This window comes from Elephas maximus, chromosome 24 (genome assembly GCF_024166365.1).
Source record: "Elephas maximus indicus isolate mEleMax1 chromosome 24, mEleMax1 primary haplotype, whole genome shotgun sequence".
NCBI lineage: Eukaryota > Metazoa > Chordata > Mammalia > Proboscidea > Elephantidae > Elephas > Elephas maximus.
Window position 1 is genome coordinate 36,129,517 of NC_064842.1, and position 20,480 is coordinate 36,149,996.

General features: G+C 39.4%; 1 protein-coding gene across 1 annotated transcript in view; it reads right to left on the reverse strand.

Moving 5' to 3' along the window:
- SLC9C2 (solute carrier family 9 member C2 (putative)) overlaps window positions 1–20,480 on the reverse strand; it is a 129,940-nt gene that overhangs the window by 74,130 nt on the left and 35,330 nt on the right. Inside the window, exons 7-10 of the mRNA XM_049867935.1 lie at window positions 12,620–12,719; window positions 10,219–10,362; window positions 4,338–4,506; window positions 1,112–1,193 (exon numbers count right to left, since the gene is read on the reverse strand). Coding sequence (XP_049723892.1) covers window positions 1,112–1,193; window positions 4,338–4,506; window positions 10,219–10,362; window positions 12,620–12,719 — 495 coding nt within the window. The remainder of the gene's footprint in view (window positions 1–1,111; window positions 1,194–4,337; window positions 4,507–10,218; window positions 10,363–12,619; window positions 12,720–20,480) is intronic.

Genomic DNA, 20,480 nt, shown 5'->3' on the forward strand with positions numbered 1-20,480 from the left:
TACTTCCATGCTTTCCAAGAAACCTTCTGATTACTAACTTGGTTTATCAAGAAAATTGGTATTCAGAGGTGAATGCCCTGAATAATGATCACAAGTATTCAGACATAGAAAAAAAATCCATTCCATTATAAATTAATAAATTGATTTTCCAGTTTATCTCTATTCTTCTGTGAGTGTGGTATATATAAATCTCAAGAAGTCTGATCAATTCTAGATATCATAACAAAATCAGGTCCTATATCAGCAAAGACAAGGAGCAGGCCTTGGAATACTGGACTATACTAAGGGCCTACTATCAGATTTTGTCTAATTCTACTCCAACATTCTCCCTCCCCCTGCCCCTACTGCCACTGATTATCTTATCCTGGATTTCTCAACTGACCATGTATCTGTTTGAAATTTTATTGTATTTATGCATTTTACTATAAAAAAGATAAAACAGCCTCAAATTTATTTTGGAAATAGACGACTATGTTATAGCCTGATAATTGTCTTCCAGTATCCATGCTGTCTTTTTTTTCCTTTACCAGCAGAATCTCTGAGTTCTGGCTGAGCACACCGCCAGCCAGGAAAGATAATATTTCCCATCTTCCTTTGCCCGTGTGTGCCCATGTGACTAAGTTCTGGCCAATGGAATGTGAGTGGCAATGATGCACACAACTTCTGGATTGTGTCCTTAAAAGAAAGCTACTTACCTTCCATTGGCCATGTCCCTTTCCCCCCTATCCTAGTTGGTTGGATTGTAGACATGGTGGTAGTGAGATAGCTTATACGCTGCAGAAAAGGGTAGCAACCTAGAGGATGAAGAAGCAACAAAACAGAAGGAAGCTTGGTCCCTCGACAACATTGTTTGTGGATCAAAGCCATCCACCCTTCTGGACTTTCCAGTGAAATAAAAGCCTTCTCTCTTATTTAAGCCACTATTAATTTGGTTTCAGTTAAACTGGCTGAACCAATGAAATACAACATCTATCAATAATAAGTGAAAGACAATGTATGATTTCTGAACGAATTCCTTGAGCTCCATAAGAAATGTCCCCATGATCCCAAAATGTATAACCTATTTACATTATTTTGCAAAGTTAATTAGTGAAAGATAGATACACTGTACCTAATATCCTGGCAGATCGAGTCATCAGGTATGAATTTATTCCCATAGTCAATAACGATATCACTTGTACATAGAGTATACACTAAAACAAAACATACAAACAGTTAGAGCCAATATATTAATAAGTTCTCCAAAGGTAATCATTTTTCAATTAACCACCAACAAAATTCTATCTTGATCTACATTTTTAAATTCTGTCTCGGATTAAGTAGGTTGAAGCAAAAGAGCTGTTTCATGGATACTGTTTGAATATAGTATATTGAGGCAGAAATTAATTTGCAATACCAATGAGAAAAAAATAGATTTTGTATTTTCTGGGATAAGAACTCAGAGGTGAACTTTCCACAGGTGCTACTTCTGACAGCAGTCACTTAAAGCCAGCAAGGTGGCAGCCTTCACAGACACAGCTGTTGAGCCTGGGGTGGAGAGAAATCCCAGCAACAGTAGGCAGTGGTGGCTATGGGTAGAATAGGGAATTGTACCTGCCAAGCACCTACTCCAGCTGTACACAGGGGCTCTCAAGGAGGAGGCAAAGAGTTGGGGTTGGGTCTGGAGAGGTATGGTAGAGAAGCAGAAAGACTACCATATTTGTAGGCCTTGCCTCTGCCATTTATTAGCTGTATGACTTGGGGCCAGATACTTACCAGGCCAAACCTCGGTATCCTTAACTAAAAAAAATGGAGTTAATAGCAGTATCTACTTCAGAGTGTGTTTCCCAAATTTGACTGATAATAACCATCACCTGGAGTGCTTGTTAAACATACTGACTCCTAGGTCCCCTCCCTGGAGACTGATCCTGGGGTCTGGGGTGGAGCCAAGGGGATTCTGAATAGTAGACAGATTCGGAAAACACTGTAAAATGATGTCCAGATGTTAGTTATAATTTCACTGACTTGATTTTAGGTCAATGCCTTGCACACACACACATACAAAAAAAAAAAAAAATCAGAGGCTCTCAGGTGTTGTTTATTATATTTCTCATTTGAAGTATGGAAGGACCCAAATTCTTTGTAAAACCACGGATGTGTTTAAACCCAAATTAATTCCCAGGCTATGCCCACAGATATAAAGTATAAATCCTCTGGAAAGATGTGCTGAAAAATATGATACTCTGCCGAAAATGTACTTCTTTTGAGAACTCGAGTTCTTTCTCTAACATGCTACATACTAAAGGTCATTCTCTTTGTTCTGATTTCTCCACATGCAAAATGGAGAGGGTGATAGCTGTTCGCAAAAAGAAGGTGTTCTAAAAATACTGTACTCCTTGGGGCTTTTGAGACAGGGGTAAAAGAACAGAGAAAAGCCTGGAGTGGAAATTAGATAATCTCAGGAAACTCTGTACATGTACCTTCAGATTAAAGTTCTCTAGGAAATGGGCAGGTGGTCATAAACTCATATTACTCAAGTGGTTTTCTCCCTCCCAAGGGTAGGTTTGGAATTTATCTGATTGGGAGGTATTGGGTGGGGGACTAGTTTTAGGGATTTCTAGAACTACTCCAGCTAGCCTACACAGTACCATCATGAACGACGAGGTCACACTGCCCTAGCACTACCAGAAGATGCCCTGGGTTCTTTGGATCTCACCTGGAGTCTCAGTACCAAAAATACCACCATCACCAGTCTACCTAGAAATCCACCAAGGAAGCCAAGTTGTGTTTCTCACTACAGACGATGGAGTCTTCAGCCAAAGTCTTTCAAGAAAATGATTTTTAAAAATTAGCCCTACTGACAACATCGAATGCTGATGAAGATGGAGTGCAACAGGCTCTCTCAGTCCTTGCTGGTGAGAATACAAAATGGTACAGCCACTTCGGAAGACAGTCTGGCAGTTTCTTACAAAGCTAAATACAGGCCTACCATTCAATCCAGCAATCAGGCTCCTAGGTATTTACCCAAATGAATTGAAAACTTACGTCCACACAAAAGCCTACACACAAATGCGCATAGCAGCTTTGTTAATAATTGCCAAAAATAGTCCACCACCAAGATGTCTTTCAAGAGGTGAATGGATAAACAAACTGTGGTACAGCCATACGATACAGTGTTATTATTGATAAAAAGAAACGAGGTATCTAGTCGTGAAAAGACGTGGAGAAACCTTAAATGCATACTGCTTTAAGTGAAAGAAGCCAGTCAGGAAAGACCTACATACTGTATGATTCTGGCTATGTGACATTTTGGAAAAGGCAAAATTACAGAGTCAGTGAAAAGATCAGTGACTGCCAGGGGTTCAGGGAAAGGAGGGAGGGATGAACAGGTACAGCACAGGATATGTTCAGAGAAGCGAAGTGTTCTAAATGATACCCTATGGTGGACACATGACGTTTAGCATCTGTGTGTAACGTGGAGAGCGAACCTTAATGTAAACTATGGACTTTACTTATTAATAATGCATCGGTATTCGCTCATCCATTGTAACACACATACCACAGGAACTCTCTGTACTTTCCACACAATGTTTCTGTAGACCTAAAACTGCTCCAAAAAATAAAGCCCATTTAAAAACTTCAAATTAGCCCTAAAAACATATATATAACTATAGCCTTAATTTAAAAATTTACAAAATCTTTCTTCCCTAAATATATTTAACTAGCATTTCACTTTTTTTGCTCCAACAGCTGTAAGGATTAGAATGTCTAGATAAAGGTACTATTTTTTTTATGTTTTTGATAGGAGTTGAAAAACAGCCAACATTTTTTGAGTACTTACAAAGTATCAAGTACTTTACCAAGCATGCATCATCTCACTCCTCAGCTGGAAACTGAGGTTCAGCAAGGTTGAGAAACTTTTCCAAGGTCACCCAGCCTGTGAATGGTGGAGCCAGGATTCAAACCCACGTCCATTTGATACTACACCCATAACCACCACATGCCTGTTGGTCCTCTTCACACTGTCAGTATAAATACTCTTTCCTCTGAGTTCCTTTCTACTTAACAGAATGGATTTTTAAAATCCAATTCAAAAACGGTTAACTTTATTGTTGGGTATTATGACATCAAAACCAAACCAAACCCATTACCATCGAGCCAGTTTTGACTCATATCGAACCTATAGGGCAGAGTAGAACTTCCCCATAGAGTTTTCAAGGAGTGGCTGGTGGATTCAAACTGCAGACATTTTGGTTAGCAGCCACAGCTCACCGTAGTTCTTAACCACTGCGTCACCAGAGCTCCAAATGCTACTAAATAAATAAATATGAATGATTGTGTGACATGATTTTTCCTACCATATGTGGTGATTTTATTTTTGTTTCAGCCAGATTATAAACCTCGGGGGCCAAGAGTAAGCTAAAAACGCCTTTAATTCCAGACCATGTGATAACGGCTCCCCAACTCCAATCATATTCATAACTCGAATGCATGAAAACGGGGCTCACTAACGCAATAGTAAGCAACCTGTGAAAAAAGAAACATTAAAAAACATAAATCACACCTTATGTATTAATGTTATTCATGGTTGAAACCATGTTCTAAATACAAATTTCATATAAAATTTTTCAGGAAAGAGAAAGCACTCCAGTTTATTGAGAAGTTGCTCAAGCTTTTCTGGGACTAATCAAATTTACTATCTGAATTTTGCATGTGATACTCAAGTGTTAAAAAATAATGCTAGATTGAGACTAGAGGACTCTCTGAGACTATTGCCCTGAGATAATTCATTAAACCTTGAACTGAAACTACCCCTGAGGTCGCCTTTTTGTAAAATAACGGATTGGCACACAAAATATAGGATATTACCCGTGAGTATAGTGCTTCATTAGAAAAAAATCTATATAAGACCAAAAGGTCAACAATTAAACCCAAAGGTCAACAATTACCCTAAAACAAAGAGGAGACGATAAGCGGACAGGGAAACTAGAGCACTGGAAATGGAACAACCAAAACACAATTAAAGAGAATGTTGACACATTGTGAAAAATCTAACCAATGTCACAGAAAAATTTGTATAGAAACTGTCATAGGGGAACCTAATTTGCTGTGTAACTTTCACAGAAAATACAATAAAACATTATTTAAAAAGTAAATGTTAGAAGATCTATACAAATATAAGGAGTTATCACTAACACTAGAGTGTGCTGTTTGGATTTTGGTGGAAATTCCTGGGGGGAGAGGAGATGGGACGTCTTCAAAGAAAGTTGACAAGCTTGTCTATTCCTTGAAAGGTCATAAAAGGACTGGATTAGAAATTAGGCTGGGAAGACATGCAGATCATGGCCAAAAAGCAAAAATATTGTAGACGCATTCATAAACTTAGTTCAGCCAAATTTTTCTTGACCTCCCACAAGAACCACACACTAAATGTTACATAAATAATTTCAGTTTGAACCTGCTTCCTCGACAGATTTTTCTATAAGACTCTGTGCCAGAACTTAGCATCTATCTCTAGGGGACGTGCAATCAGTGGGCATCAGTACTGTCCTTCAAACTACTTAAAACAAATGAGATCCCAAAACAAAACCAAATCCACTGCCATGGAGTTGATTCTGACTTATAGTGACCTTATAGGACAGAGCAGAACTGCCCCATAGGGTTTCCAAGGCTGTAAATCTTAATGGAAGCAAACAGCCACATCTTTCTCCCACGGAGCAGCTGGGGGGTTTGAACTGCCGGCCTTTCAGTTAGCGGCCAAGTGTTTAGCCACTGTGCCACCCAGCTTCCAGCAGAAGCAAAGTAAGACACGTAGGGGTAAAGTGGCATCCTCAGCTTGGTCTCAACCCCTTTGAATCTCTCTCCTTTTAGCAGTGGTTCTACCTCCTCATTCTGTTTGTTATGTCCTCCCTCATCTACACTACAGTTTAAAATAGAACCATATAATCCTAATCTACCACTCTTGTCTCTTAATATGAAAAAACGGTGCGTTCAGAATTTAGCAAATTATTCTCTTCCCCAGTAAAGCCTGACTTTCGTGACGGTTATCTCACCGAAGAGTTTGAAAAATATTTGGAAGAGCTAAGCCCTTCCTTTCTTTATGCATTCCATTATAAAATCTTAAATCTTCTTCTTTTGACTAAATAAAAGGAAGTTCGTATATAAGGAAGTGAACAAAAGAAAAGCACGTTAGTATATTTCAGAAAGAATACTCTCCCTTTTTAAAATAATATTTTATTGTGTTTTTGGTAAAAGTTTACACAGCAAACTAGGTTTCCATCTAACAATTTCTATACATATTGTTCAGTGACATTGGTTTCATTTTTCAATGTGTCATCATTCTCATTATTTCCATTCTGGTTGTTCTGTTTCCATTAATCTAGCTTCCCTGCCTCCCCTTACCATTTCATCTTTGCTTTATTTTTTTTTTTTTTAGGGTAAATGTTGACTGTTTGAGCTCATACAGATGATTTTTAATAAAGGAGCACAATACTCACAGGTGATATTGTTTATGAGTTAATCTGTTATTTAACTGAAATGTGACCTTTGGGAATGGTTTCAGTTCAAAGTTTAAAGGATATCTCAGGGTTCTCAGGGTGACGGTCTCAGGGTTCCTCTAGTATCTACCAGTCCAGTAAGTCTGGCCTTTTTCAGAATCTGAGTTGTGTTCTACATTTTTCTCCCACTCTAGCTGGGACCACGTATGGTGTCCTTGGTCAGAACGGTCAGTAGCAGTAGCTGGGCACCATCTGGTTCTTCTGAACTCAGGGTAGATCAGACCGTGGTTTGTGTGGGCTATTAGTCCTAAATCGAGCAGCTTCTTTTTCAGGTCTTTGGTTTCCTTCTTTCCCTTTTGCTCCAGACGAATAGAGACCAATAGTTGCATCCTAGATGGCCACTCACAAGCTTTTAAGGCCCCAGAATCTACTCACCAAACTAAAATGTAGAACATAAACTTTATGAACTAAGAACATCTCCTTTTATAGTGGATATCGTGGTGCTCCACCTAGGCACCATCTTCAAAGCTGACATAAACATCTCTCAACTGGTAGGAAGTTAAATCCTTAGGTGAACCCTCACAGGCCTGTCCCTTGCTGGGCATTGCCCCACTCAAAGTTGGCTAATGACTCATTGATGCAGGAAAACAAAGGCCTGCCCACTTGTCTCAATATGGGACAACTCTGAAGAGCAACCCAGCTCCACAGCTCCACTTAAATCAGCTGAGGTCTCAGGTGAAACTACATTGTGGGTCAGCTTTTCCCTCTGCCTAATCCTGCCTTCCTCATTCACCCAATAAACCTTCTACCAACAACTCTCCCAACCCTCATTCTCAAAATCTGTTTCCGAGAAACCCAATCTATGACTCCTTTAAATATGTAAACTTGACAGAGTAGGCACTCCACTGATTCCTCGGTTTCTTCTTCCAGCTAGCTACAAAGCCCCATAATACATTACTTGAGCCTCCCTTATGAAGCTTATCATTCCTTATAAAACTTTATATTATAATTTATTGCTTATGTGCTTTATCCCCCCAAGTAGATTATAAACTTCTTGAGGAGAGGAACTGTGTTTTCCTCGTCTCTGTAACCCTCGAGACTTCAAACAGCAAGTTCTGTTCACACAGAGACTCCTTTTCAGAGGAAGAGACATGAGGTTGCTGTTTGCCTGGGATGGAGGTAGGAGTGAAGGGATCACCAGAGACCAGTGAACAAAAGCACCCTATTCTTCAGCTTCTAAGTTGAAGAAACTACTTAACGTTTAAAGGCAAGAAATAAAGCAGGTTTGCATAGCTGTATAACCCAGAGACTTGAAAGCAGAACATGCTGAACCGGTATCCCCCACCCACAGACTAAAAAATTTCTAGAAGAGAGTGTCCCTAATGCCCCCCTCAGTATGGGGACTAGGAGAGGAAGGAGGGAGAGAGAAGTTACGAGAGGACACTCCCTAATTATAAGCAGAAGTGACTGACATGCTGTTTTCCCAACTATAGTGAAAGCCTACAGAATTCCTGAAGCTCCCGAGTCAGAGACTCAAAGAATATCTGATAAAGGAGGTCTGCGTGTTTGCTAGAGACCACCATGATGAAGGGAACTAGTAGAGTAATGTGCAGTCCTGCTGATGACTAGAGTGTGGATGGGAAGTCTGACAACCTCTCAGGAGAATCGCCGACCTGAAGGGGCTGTATGGAGCAGAGTCCTTACCAACCCATGTGTCCAGGGAACACCCTTCAAGGACATCAGCTACTAGTCCCAGAACAGGACTGGCCAGATAAGATGCCTAGTTCCTTCTATTGCCACCACAACTGGCCAATCACACATGAACAAGAGCAACTACTCCACTACTTCCACCCATTCCCACAAGAACTGACCAATCACATGAGAGATCTTTCCCCATTGCTTTTAGTGTCAAGCCAGAGGTTGAAAACAAACATAAAAGATGGCCTTTTTTTTTTTTTTTTTTTTTTTTTGGTATATTAGGCTGTAACTAACATAAAAATCCTGAACTAATCTGAGAATTAATTGGATTGAAATAAATTTACTGCACTGTATGTAGAGTAAGTCAACCAGGGTCAGGCTCACAGTTATATGGTAAAAACGGTTCTAATTTTTTCAGTACTAAGATCTGGGCATTGTTATGATGGATATCAGATTAGCTATACAACTACGTGGAAACCCTGGTGGTGTAGTGATTAAGAGCTACGGCTGCTAACCAAAAGGTTGGCAACTCAAATCCACGAGGCGCTTCTCAGAAACCCTATGGGCAGTTCTCTTCTGTCCTGTAGGGTCACTATGAGTTGGAATCAACTTGATGGCAATGAGGTTTCTTTTATATACAACTATATAGGGAAAAAATTTATTCAGGTCATATATGTCACTGCCCAAATCAGAAACTGACCAATATGCTCAATGGCTGTTGAAGAAACATCAGAGTTCCCTAGCAATGTTGACTTTAACATCAAAGAGGTCAAATAAATCTCTGTTAGGATGGAGATTCACTATACTTTTTTTTTCTAATTTTGTACCTTACCAATGGTAAATCTTGAGGTCTGAATATTTAAAAAATATTTTCTAATAAATTTCATAATTTTTATTTTTCTGATTATCAAAAATCCAGGTAATCTTACAAATTCGTAGCTTTCATTCTACCTTCAAAGACTATTAATTTAAATGTCCTTTCAATTTTTTCCACATAGTGGAGAATATTAACAGATAATAGTACAAATTTTCTATTAGCCTTAAGAACATCCATGTCAAGAGTAAGTGCATTTTATAAAAGGAAGGTGCAAGATTCTCTTGTCCATAATTCACACCACTCAGTAACTGGCATTTTGGTTGTTTCCTAACTTTTCATTACTGTACATATCACTACAATGAAGGCTTTTTGGATAAATCATTGTCCATATTCTTGGTTATATTCAGCAGGCAGACACCAATGTCAGGCCCAGCATGGATGGGGATGGGAACGTCACACAGGACTGTATACACATCCTTCTGTGTGAGAGTGACTTAGTTGTACACAGTGCCTCTGGAGTCAGAAAAAGCAAGTTTTCATGCGAACATCTTATAGGATAAGCCCCCTTGGACAGGCCTATCCTGAGTGGACGTGACAGTATTTTCAGAGACACTGTTGTGAATTCTTATGGAAGGTACAACTACCATGAGTGGGATATGGCATTCTCATGGGAGTCAAGTTTAAATCCCTACTCTGCCCTCATGAGCCAGGTGGCTCTCAGCACATTTTCATCTTCTCCGTGCTTCATCTGGAAAATGATGGAATAACACCTACCTCTCAGGGTTTTGCATTAATATTAATGGCATAATATACATGGTAAATGCTTAATAAATGGCTCTAATATAGCTATGATGATAATGATGATGGTGGAAGTCAGTATCAGAAGCTATTAATGTGGCCAGTGGTACTCAAATGTTAAATTGCTTGAGAATCACCCAGAGAGCCCACTAAACCAGTTTCTTGGATCTCATCTTCAAATGTTGGGGTGGGTCCATGATTGTGCATTTCTATCAAGCTCGTGGGTGATACTGATGCTGATGGTCTACCTATCTCATTTTACACATGAAGAATAAACGGACTTTTCTCCAGTTGCTCAGCAAGCTAGCATCAGAGTCTTTTCTCCATGTCCAGGTCTCTTTTTGCTAAACCCCACTGTTTCCCGATTCTAATTCTGGGCTTAAGAACTTTAGTTCAGTAAGCAAACATTAAAGTATATATAATTCTTACCTTACAATATTCAGACTGACACATAAAATTAAAATGAAAACTACACTGTGAATTTTAAAATCCTTCATCTGTCCACATCCAATTACAATGCCAAAAAAGGTGTATATTAATTGTTGGTATACAAATGAAAACATTATTAAGAACCTAGGATAAAAGAAAGGAAAATAACATTTTGAGCAATGTATTTTTTAAATATTCTACTTTTCATATAAAAGACATTCTTATCTTAGAAGAGGCCTTTGCCTCTATCACAGTTACTGTCAATATTGAAAAGTACTTTGTTGGGACTAAAAATACCCAGTTCTGTATTCCCTGTTACCCTCATCACAATACCCATGGGCTGCCTCTCACAGCAGAATAGTAAAAGCAAGGAAGAAAATGTGTCTGTTTCTCAGGGATTAGCTGTCAGAATATAAACTGCTAAACCTGGAGCTAGGCTTGCTGCAGGGAGGCATCTGGGTGAACCTGACTTGGCGATAGCTCACAAGGTCACCTCAACGCCATCCACACAACTTCTCCCTCTGTGATTTGAGAGTGCTTGTCCCCTTCTTACCAGAAAGGTGCTCCTGTCTGCTTTCCAATCTACTGAAATCCTAAAAACCTGGCAAAGCTAACTCTAATCTCATGCGCTCCAGGAAGCCATCCTAAACACTTGTTGGAAGTGATCCTCTGCTGAATCAATACCAGGCCAATTGCCTGCAGCACCATAATTCTTAAGCAGAGGAGAACTTGAGAATCACCCAGGTTGCTTTCTAAAACTCTACACGCCCAGCCCCACTGACTCCCAGAGATCCTTACTGAATAGGCCAGGGCATAGAGTTTAGGGCCTGGGGCTGAGGCTGGGGCTAGGCCTCACCAGAGTATGTGTTCCATTCTGGTTTCAGGCGGTAACATGCGTGGGTCAGGTCTGAGTTCTACAGGCAGCTCTCAGGTGTGTCTGCCCCACAAACCAGCCTCCTTACAAGTAGGTCTCAAGACCTACACTCAGAAAATAGCATTAGGAGGCCTCGTTTTAGCTGCAGATATAAGCCATGTTCTCTGATACAATATTGCCCACAATTAAGCAGCAAGTTTGATTCTCCATCTGATTCCTATATCTTGATCCAATTGATTCAGAACTTCTAGAGGGGATGGGTATAAATGGGACCTCAAGCCCCAATGCTTAGTTTTCTGCAACTTCAGAAATCATAAAATAACTGAATCAAATATCTTTTTCTTATATCCCTCCACAGGACCTAAAAAGCGGCTTACATGGCGTGGAATCCCAATAAATAATCACTTTTTTACATAGATATATCTCTGCCACTTAACAATGAGCTCCTTTTGGGAAGGGACCTAGCTTCATAGCCCCAAACCTAACCTAGAATGCCCGGGCCACAGCAGACATTAAGAATTGGTTGAATAGATGAAAGAATAAACAATTGAATTAACAGAATGAGTAATTTATCAAGACGCTGACAGACTGCATTACTGAGCTCAAGGAACTGTCCAAATTCAAACACCAAGTGTATGTTCTCTGAACTAGTTATTCCCAAGTTTTGGGATTTTATAAACCAGTAAAACTTCACCCATATACACACAAAACTAAAAATAGTTACAGGTGGCAATTTTTATTTTGCTGAGTAGAGATAGGTAGGTAGATAGACAGATGGACAGATAGAAACACATACACAGTACCATCTTCCATCACTGGCATTTCATAAAAGAAAGGGCATTTTAAACACAAAAAAAGTTGGAAGGACATGTCTCAGAACAGTGGAGAGTCCCTTACACTAGATAAATTCCTCATCATGGGAAAACTCCGTACGGTGGCTTGGTGTGCTCATTTGAACATTCGCTTTCATACTGTGTGGGAATTTCTGCATTAGATAATGATTTGGTGCCAAATAATTCTGAAACAACTCTGTAATTTAGAGTAGTCTCTCAGAGAAGGGCTGTTTGTCTGAGAAGAGAGGCAAGTGGTTTTCCCTCTATCCTGATGTCCATGTGAACAAGTACATGGGACAGGAAAGAATTTGGGTTGGTACTGCACTCTTTTGCTCCTTTTCTCTTCCAGTGGAGCTCTTCCCACATTAGGGTACTGTCACTCAGGAACATTACCGAGGAAACGAATACGATTTCTATTTCTTTTTTAATCCCCACAGTTCAAAGTAAATTTTTATCAAAGAGCTATGTATGGAAAGCACTATAATCTCTAAGCCACTGATACATTATTCATAATAGAAATATCAGTAATTGTTAATACCTTAAGTTCTTTTCAAATATAAAATACCGTAAAATTAAAAATTAAAATGTAGATAAAAGTTATGTAAACAGAGTTTTATTAGAGTCCACAAAAGCAGTACCCCTTAAGCACTAAACATCTACGAGAGCTATACCAAGTACACAATAGGACACTTACTTAGTAATTATTAACTCATTCCTCGGTTTAAAACTTATGGAATCTAAATTCAGTCCTATAGTGACTACAGCAACAATGCCTGACATTCCAAAAACTTCCGCTGGGGAGGGAGAAAAAAAGGCAAATAAATAAAATTAAATGCATTCAAATTTGCACATTGATGTGCTTTGTCTTGAGTAAAGAATTGGTGGGAAAGTCAAAGAGTAGTATTTCTTGGAAAGTTGCTTCAAGAGATTGACCTAATCCTATAGACCAGGGGACCAGCAAACTTTTTCTGTAAAGGGCCAGATAGTAAATATTTAGTCCTTGGAGGCCATACAATTCCTGTTGCAACTACTCAACTCAGCTGTTGTAGTACAAAATCAACCATAGACAATACCTAAACAAATCAGTGTTCAATAAAACTTTATGAACACTGAAATTTGAATTTCACATAATATTCATATGTCACTAAATACTCTTTTGATTTTTTTTTTTCTCAATCATTTTAAATATAAAAACCATTCTTAGCTATGGTCTATACAAACACAGGCAGATTTGGCCCTCAGGAGGTGGTTTATCGACCCCTGCTGTAGGCCACAATTGAGGATACAGCTAATGAAAAAAGAAGCTTAACAACCTCTGCCCAGCACCTCAGGGACATCTCTACTGTGTGTTCTGGGGCCAGTGCTTCCTTGGTAATGCAGTTCCTAAAATCTGCTTCTTTTTTATCTGATATAAAAACCACTTGCCATCAAATTGACTCCTACTCATGGAGACCCCATGTGTGTCAGAGTAGAACTGTGCTCCATAAAGTTTTCGATGGCTGATATTTTGGAAGCAGACCACCAGGCCTTTCTTCTGAGGTACCTGTAGTGGACTCAAATCTCCAACCTTTTGATTAGAAGCCAAGTATGTTATCCATTTGCAACAGCCCAGGGACTGCTTACCTGATATAGATACCGCTAAAACTGTCATTCGTGGGGCTCAAAACAAATACGTAAATGTTGCCTGAGGCAGGAAAACCAACTATAAGGCATATATGAATAACGTAAATATCAGTGGTCCTAGGTTGCAGAACCTTCAAATACCATGATATAAACGTCATACAGAAATGAAGAGAAAGAATGCACAAGGTAGGAATGAAAGAGCTTTGGATCTGGGCAGAGCTAGTTACAAAACTAGTTGCTCGGGGAATGTGACCTCCTAGTCTGCCCTGGTGTCCCCACATCTGTAAAATGGACATAAAACAGTAGCGCATCCTATACTTGTGAGGATTAAACTATGAAAACTTCTTGGCATATAGTAGGCAATTATAATCATTATTATGCTATTAATTGTTATTCACTTTTCTGCTCAGTAACTGTTATGGATTGAATTGTGCCATCCCCCCCCAAAAAAATGTGTGTCAATTTGGCTAATCCATGATTCCCAGTATTTTGTGATTATTATCCACCATTTTGTCATCTGATGTGATTTTCCTGTGTGTTGTAAATCCTACCTCTATGATGTTAATGATGTTAATGAGACAGGATTAGAGGCAGTTATGTTAATGAGGCAGGACTCAATCTACAAGATTAGGTTGTGTCTTAAGACAATCTTTTTCGAGATATAAAAGAGAGAAGGGATCAGAGAGACTTGGGGACCTCATACCACCAAGAAAGCAGTGCCGGAGCAGAGCATGTCCTTTGGGCCCAGCGTCCCTAAGCTGAGAGGCTCCTAGACAAGGGGAAGATTGATGACAAGGACCTTCCCCCAGAACTGACAGAGAGAGAAAGCCTTCCCCTGGAGTTAGCACTGTGAATTCAGACTTCTAGCCTCCTAGACTGTGAGAGGATAATTTTCTCTGTTAAAACCATCCATTTGTGGTATTTCTGTTATAACAGCACTTGATAACTAAGACACTAACTTAATGTTGTTGTTGTCAGGTGCCATCGAGTCCCTTCTGACTCATAGGGACCCTATGTACAACACAATGAAACACTGCCCGGTCTTTCGTCACTCTCATAATCCTTGCTATGGTTGAGCCCATTGTTGTAGCCATTGTGTCAATCCATCTCATTCAGGGCCTTCCTCTTTTTCGCTGACCCTCTACTTTACTAAGCATGATGTCCTTCTCCAGGGACTGGTCCCTCCTGATAACGTGCCCAAAGTATGTGAGATGAAATCCCGCCATCCTTGTTTCTAAGGAGCATTCTGGCTGTACTTCGTCCAAGACAGATCTGTTTATTCTTCTGGCAGTCCATAATATATTCAATATTCTTCACCAACACCATAATTCAAAGGCGCCAATTCTTTGGTCTTCCTTATTCATTGTCCAGCTTTTGAATGCATATGAGGTGATTGAAAACACCACTTGCATGGGCCAGGCTCACCTTAGTCCCTAAAGTGACATCTTTGCTTTTTAACACTTTAAAGAGGTCTTTTGCAGCGACGAGCTCTGGTGATGCAGTAGTTAAAGCAATCGACTGCTAACAGAAAGGTCAGCAGTTTGAAACCACCAGCAGCACCAGGGCAGAAGGATGTGATAATCTGCTTCCATAGAGCTTTACAGCCTTGGAAACTCTGCGGGGTCACTATGAGTCGGAATCAACTTGATGGAAGTAAAATGAAATCCTTGACAACTTCAGTTTGTCTCTGTTTATCACGATATTGCTTATTGGTCTAGTTGTGAGGATTTTTGTTTTCTTCATGTTGGGTTATAATCCATACTAAAGGCCGTAGTCTTTGATCTTTATCAGCAAGTACTTCAAGTCCTCTTCACTTTCAGCAAACAAGGTTGTGTCATCTCATAACGCACGTTGTTAACAAGCCTTCCTCCAATCCTGATCCTGGGGTCTTCTTCACATAGTCCAGCTCTTCGGATTATTTGCTCAGCATATAGATTGAATAAGTATGGTGAAAGGATATAACCCAGATGCACACCTTTCCTGACCTTCCACCACACAGTATTCCCTCGTTCTGTTTGAACGACTGCCTCTTAATCTATGTACAGGTTCCACATGAGCACAATTAAGTGTTCTGGAATTCCTATTCTCTGAAAGTTATCCAAAATTTGTTATGATCCACACAGTCGAATGCCTTTGCATAGTTGATAAAACACAGGTAAACCTGCTGTCAGTCATGATCCATCTGACATCAGCAATGAAAGCCCTCAATTCACGTCCTCTTCTGAATCCAGCTTGAATGTCTGGCAGTTCCCTGTTGATGTACTGCTGCAATCCCTTTTGAATGATCTTTGGAAAAATTTTACTTGTATGTGATATTAATGATATTGTTTAATAATTTTCACATTCTGTTGGATCACCTCTCTTTGGAATGGGTATGAATATGGATCTTTTCCAGTTGGTTGGCCAGGTAGGTGTCTTCCAAATTTGTTGGCATAGATGAGTGAGCACTTCCAGTGCTGCACCCATTTGTTGAAACATCTCAGTTGGTATTCTATCAATTCCTGTAGCCTTGTTTTTTGCCAGTGTCTTCATGGCAGTTCAGACTTCTTCCTTTAGTACCATTGGTTCTTGATCATATGCTGCCTTCTGAAATGGTTGAATGTTGACCAATTCTTTTTGTTACAGTGACTCTGTGTAATCTTTTCATCGTCTTTTGATGCTTCCTGCACCATTCAATATTTTGCCCATAGAATCCTTCAATATTGCAACTAGAGACTTGAACTTTTTTCTTCAGTTCTTTCAGCTTCAGAAATGCTGAGTGTGTTCTTTCCTTTTGATTTTCTAACTCTAGGTCTTTGCATGTTTCATTACAATGCTTTGTCTTCTCGAGCAGCCCTTTGAAATCTGTTCAGCTCTCTTACTTCATCATTTCTTCCATTCACTTTAGCTACTCAACTTTCAAGGTCATGTTTTAGAATCTCTTCTGACATCCATTTTGTTCTTTTCTTTCTTTCCTGTCTTTTTAATGACCTTTTGCTTTCTTCATGTGTGATGTCTTCCTGCAACTCGTCTGGTCTTCAGTCATTAGTGTTCAACGTGTCAAATTTATTTTGAAATGGTCTCTAAATTCAGGTGTGATGCACTCAAGGTAGTGCTTTGGCTCTTGTAGACTTGTTCAAATTTTCTTTAGCTTCAACTTGAACTTGCATATGAGCAATTGATGGTTTATTCTGCAGTCAACCCCTAGCCTTGTTCTGACTGATGATGGTGAGCTTTTCCACAGATGTAACCAATTTGATTCTTGTGTATTCTATCCAGCAAGGTCTATTCACACAGTTGCTGTTTATGTTGTTGAAAAAAAATATATTTGCAATGAAGAAGTCATTGGCCTTGCAAAATTCTATCATGTGATCTCTGGCATCATTTCTATCACCAAGGCCATATTTTCCAACTTCCAATCCTTTGTTTCCAACTTCCCCATTCCAATCATCAGTAATTATCAGTGCATCTTGATTGCATGTTTGATCAATTTCAGACTGAAGAAGTTGGTAAAAATCTTCAATTTCTTCATCTTTGGCCTTAGTAGTTGGTGCGTAAATTTGAATACTTGTCGTATTATCTGGCCTTTCTTGTTGGCGTATGGATATTATCCTATCACTGACGGCATTGTACTTCAGGACAGATTTGAAATGTTCTTTTTGACAATGAATGCAACACCATTCCTCTTCAATTTGTCATTCCCGGCATTATAGACTGGATGATTTTCAGGTTCAAAATGGTCAATACCAGTCCATTTCAGCTGGTTAATGCCTAGGACATCGATGTTTATGCATTCCACTTCATTTTGACTATTTCAATTTTCCTCAATTCATACTTCATACATTCCACATTCCTATTATTAATGGATGTTTTGCTGCTGTTCCTTTTCGTTTTGAGTGGTGTCACATCAGCAAAAAGCTTGACTCCATCCACATCATTAAGGTCAACTCTACTTTGAGGAGGCAGCTCTTCCCCAGTTGTCTTTTGAGTGCCTTCCAACCTGAGGGGCTCATCTTCCGACACTATATCAGACAATGTTCTGCTACTATTCATAAGGATTTCACTGGCTAGTTTTTTTCAGAAGTAGACTGCCAGGTCCTTCTTCCTAGTCTGTCTTCGTCTGGAAGCTCAGCTGAAACCTGTCCACCCTGGGTGACCCTGATAGTGACTAAAAGTTGTTCTGGTTTTTATTATCTCCATGCCCTAGCAATTCTAAACAATGCCAGCGGTCAGCTATACTTCCCTGCTGGAATAGATCACTCCCACCACCCTTCTTGGTATGCTTCTGGCCTGTACTTTTGTATAACCCACATTCTTTCATGCATTATATATTGACATTCTTAAAGTGCTCTTGTACACTAAATCCAAGCTTTCTTCCATGGGATAATGTATTCATATTTCTAGTTGTACTACCTGTCTGTCAACAAGCAGTATTCCAGAAACATTGCCTCCTTTGTCTATGTAGCAATGTCCATGCAATTATTTGACTATTTTATTCCATTTTGCTCTTGTTGTTTTATAAAATGAGTGGGAGATGAAAAAGAACAAATATGCTCTTACAAGTGATGTCAAAAAGCCTAAGTTTCATGAACTTAACAAATAGAGACAAAAAATGGAAATTATTATATATGCAGAAAGAGGGGACTCTTAAACCTCAATCAGACACTCCCTGGACTTAAGCCAGTCAACAGCATGTTCATTAGTGACGGAAAAGAACAAAATTAGATAATGTGACAGAAATAACATTAGAAACTATGTCATCTAGAATTTGATGATGTGTTTTAGCTTTCAGGCAATGGAACCTCTCGTGATAACAGTGCCTGTTAGTTACCAACTTTTGCTGACAGGGACACAGTAAGTGTAAGAGTAAAGGACTGCCTACAGTTGTTTTTTAATTCCTGAAGTGGAGGAAAGTGTAATGGAGGAGGGGGACTACCCAGCAAGCTTTCATTCTGAGTAGGGGATGGTGCTGCCTTGAAGCTGCAAAGAATCATTGGCTGAAATCCACATATATAGCCCACAAGAGTTCTGACTGGGATGTATTTAAGCCTAGGAAGGTAATAGCTTTTCTCAATTGTTCACACCCTGCAGTAAGTCTTACCTGGACAAATGCTACCAAGTTGAAGACATTTCTTCTCTGCTGGCATCAGCTACAATGTCAGAAGTATAATTTCCAGAGGAAATCGCCAATCTCTATAAGATTGATTCTTAGAAACCTTGTATCAGGAAAGCTGACTGTTAAATGTTCAGTAATTTTGTGAGCCAGTTGTTACCCAAAATCATCCTTGAAATTGGCCATGGTGAGTGTATTTACACCATGAAAATCAGCAAACTCTACCAATCTGCAAACAGTACTAATCTTCCCTGGAGAGCTGGTTTACCACCATGCCATTGCCTAATTCAATCTCCTTATCTCAGAAGTCAAGGAACTGGGCCCAGTAAGACTAAATTACATCTAAAGTAATGTAACTAGTTGGAGGTACAGCTAAGATTCAAGCTCCTGGCTCAGTTAGCTGCACTCTCTGCCTCTCCCAATCCATAGTCACAACTGACTGAATTGCTTAAAGATCTTATACTCTAAGTTATGTAAACTCCCTCATAGAAAGCAGTGGCAAGTGTTTTACAATATTGTTTCGTTAGCACAAAATAACTAGACCTTACAATTCTTAAATATATTCAGTAAATGTTTGATTTGAATTAAATGGAGCTGAATTGACCAAGCTTGGTGATTGCTTACCTGAGTGAGTATAGAGAATCCATACTGCTTAACTAGATGGCAAACCTATGCCAACTTGAGATGTTGTATGTCAGGATTGGGAGTCTTCTAATGCGGAAATGGTGCTAAAAGACTCCAGGGATCCTCCTCCCTCCCACTATCTGTGCTCAATTTCATCCATATACATCTGGCCTTGGAAGATGCCAAGCACTGACTGGAATCACCTCCAATTTTTTGAAGGAAAGGAAAAGGGAACCAACATTTATAGGCTATCCCACTTTGAGCCCAGTGCTATGCTGATAAATATATAAAACTAGCACTCTGGGGATGAAAAAATTTTTGATTTGCAGTGTTTGCTTGGTGTAAATATTCCCATCATGGCCAATTCCAAGCTACCAACATGATGTTACTTGAACACAGAGTTAGGAAGAGATGTGCACAATTAGTTCTCACAAGTTGGTAGGAGCTGTCTCCAGCATACCGCTACATAAACTAGTCACATAACATACATTATCTGGTTAATGCCTGTCATAGCCCTGTAAATTGGGCATTATTATACCCTTTGATAGATGACAAAACTGAAGCTTAGTGAGATTACATAATTTTCCAAGATCACAGAGTTAGCAAGTTGTGGAGCTGGGATTTGAACTCAAGTCTGCCTAATGCCAAAGATCTTCAAGGACTAATGTCAGTTTATTCAACCACCATGTGTTAAATTAGTATTTGGCATATGGCAAGTTCCGGCCTTGGCAGGGGGAAGACGGAAAGAGAAAATAAAACAGAAATAATAAAAAAGAGATTTTCAAAGAGAAAAAGATGGCCTCCCTGTCAAGGAATTCACTGTACAGTGCAAGAGATGGAAAGATTAAATTTTAAGTTTTCATCAGATACTTAAGACATAAAAGCTTCATAAAATCAAACAAACTCATTGCTATCAAGTCGATTCCAAATCATAGCAAACCTATAGGACAGAACAGAACTGCCCCATAGGGTTTCCAAGAAGTGGCTGGTGGATTCAAACTGCCAACCTTTTAATTAACCCCAAACTCTTAACCATTGCACCACCAGGGCCCCCCAAAATCTTCATATGGCAAGGAAAAAAATTAAAAAAGAGGAATGAAATGAAACTTCTGTGAATTTTTCTATAATTTTGCTGATTCAGAGCAGTGAGTAATACCCAGGTGGCAATTTATCTGTACAGGAAGCAATGCTTTTAGGTAACTGGAGGTGAAAAGAG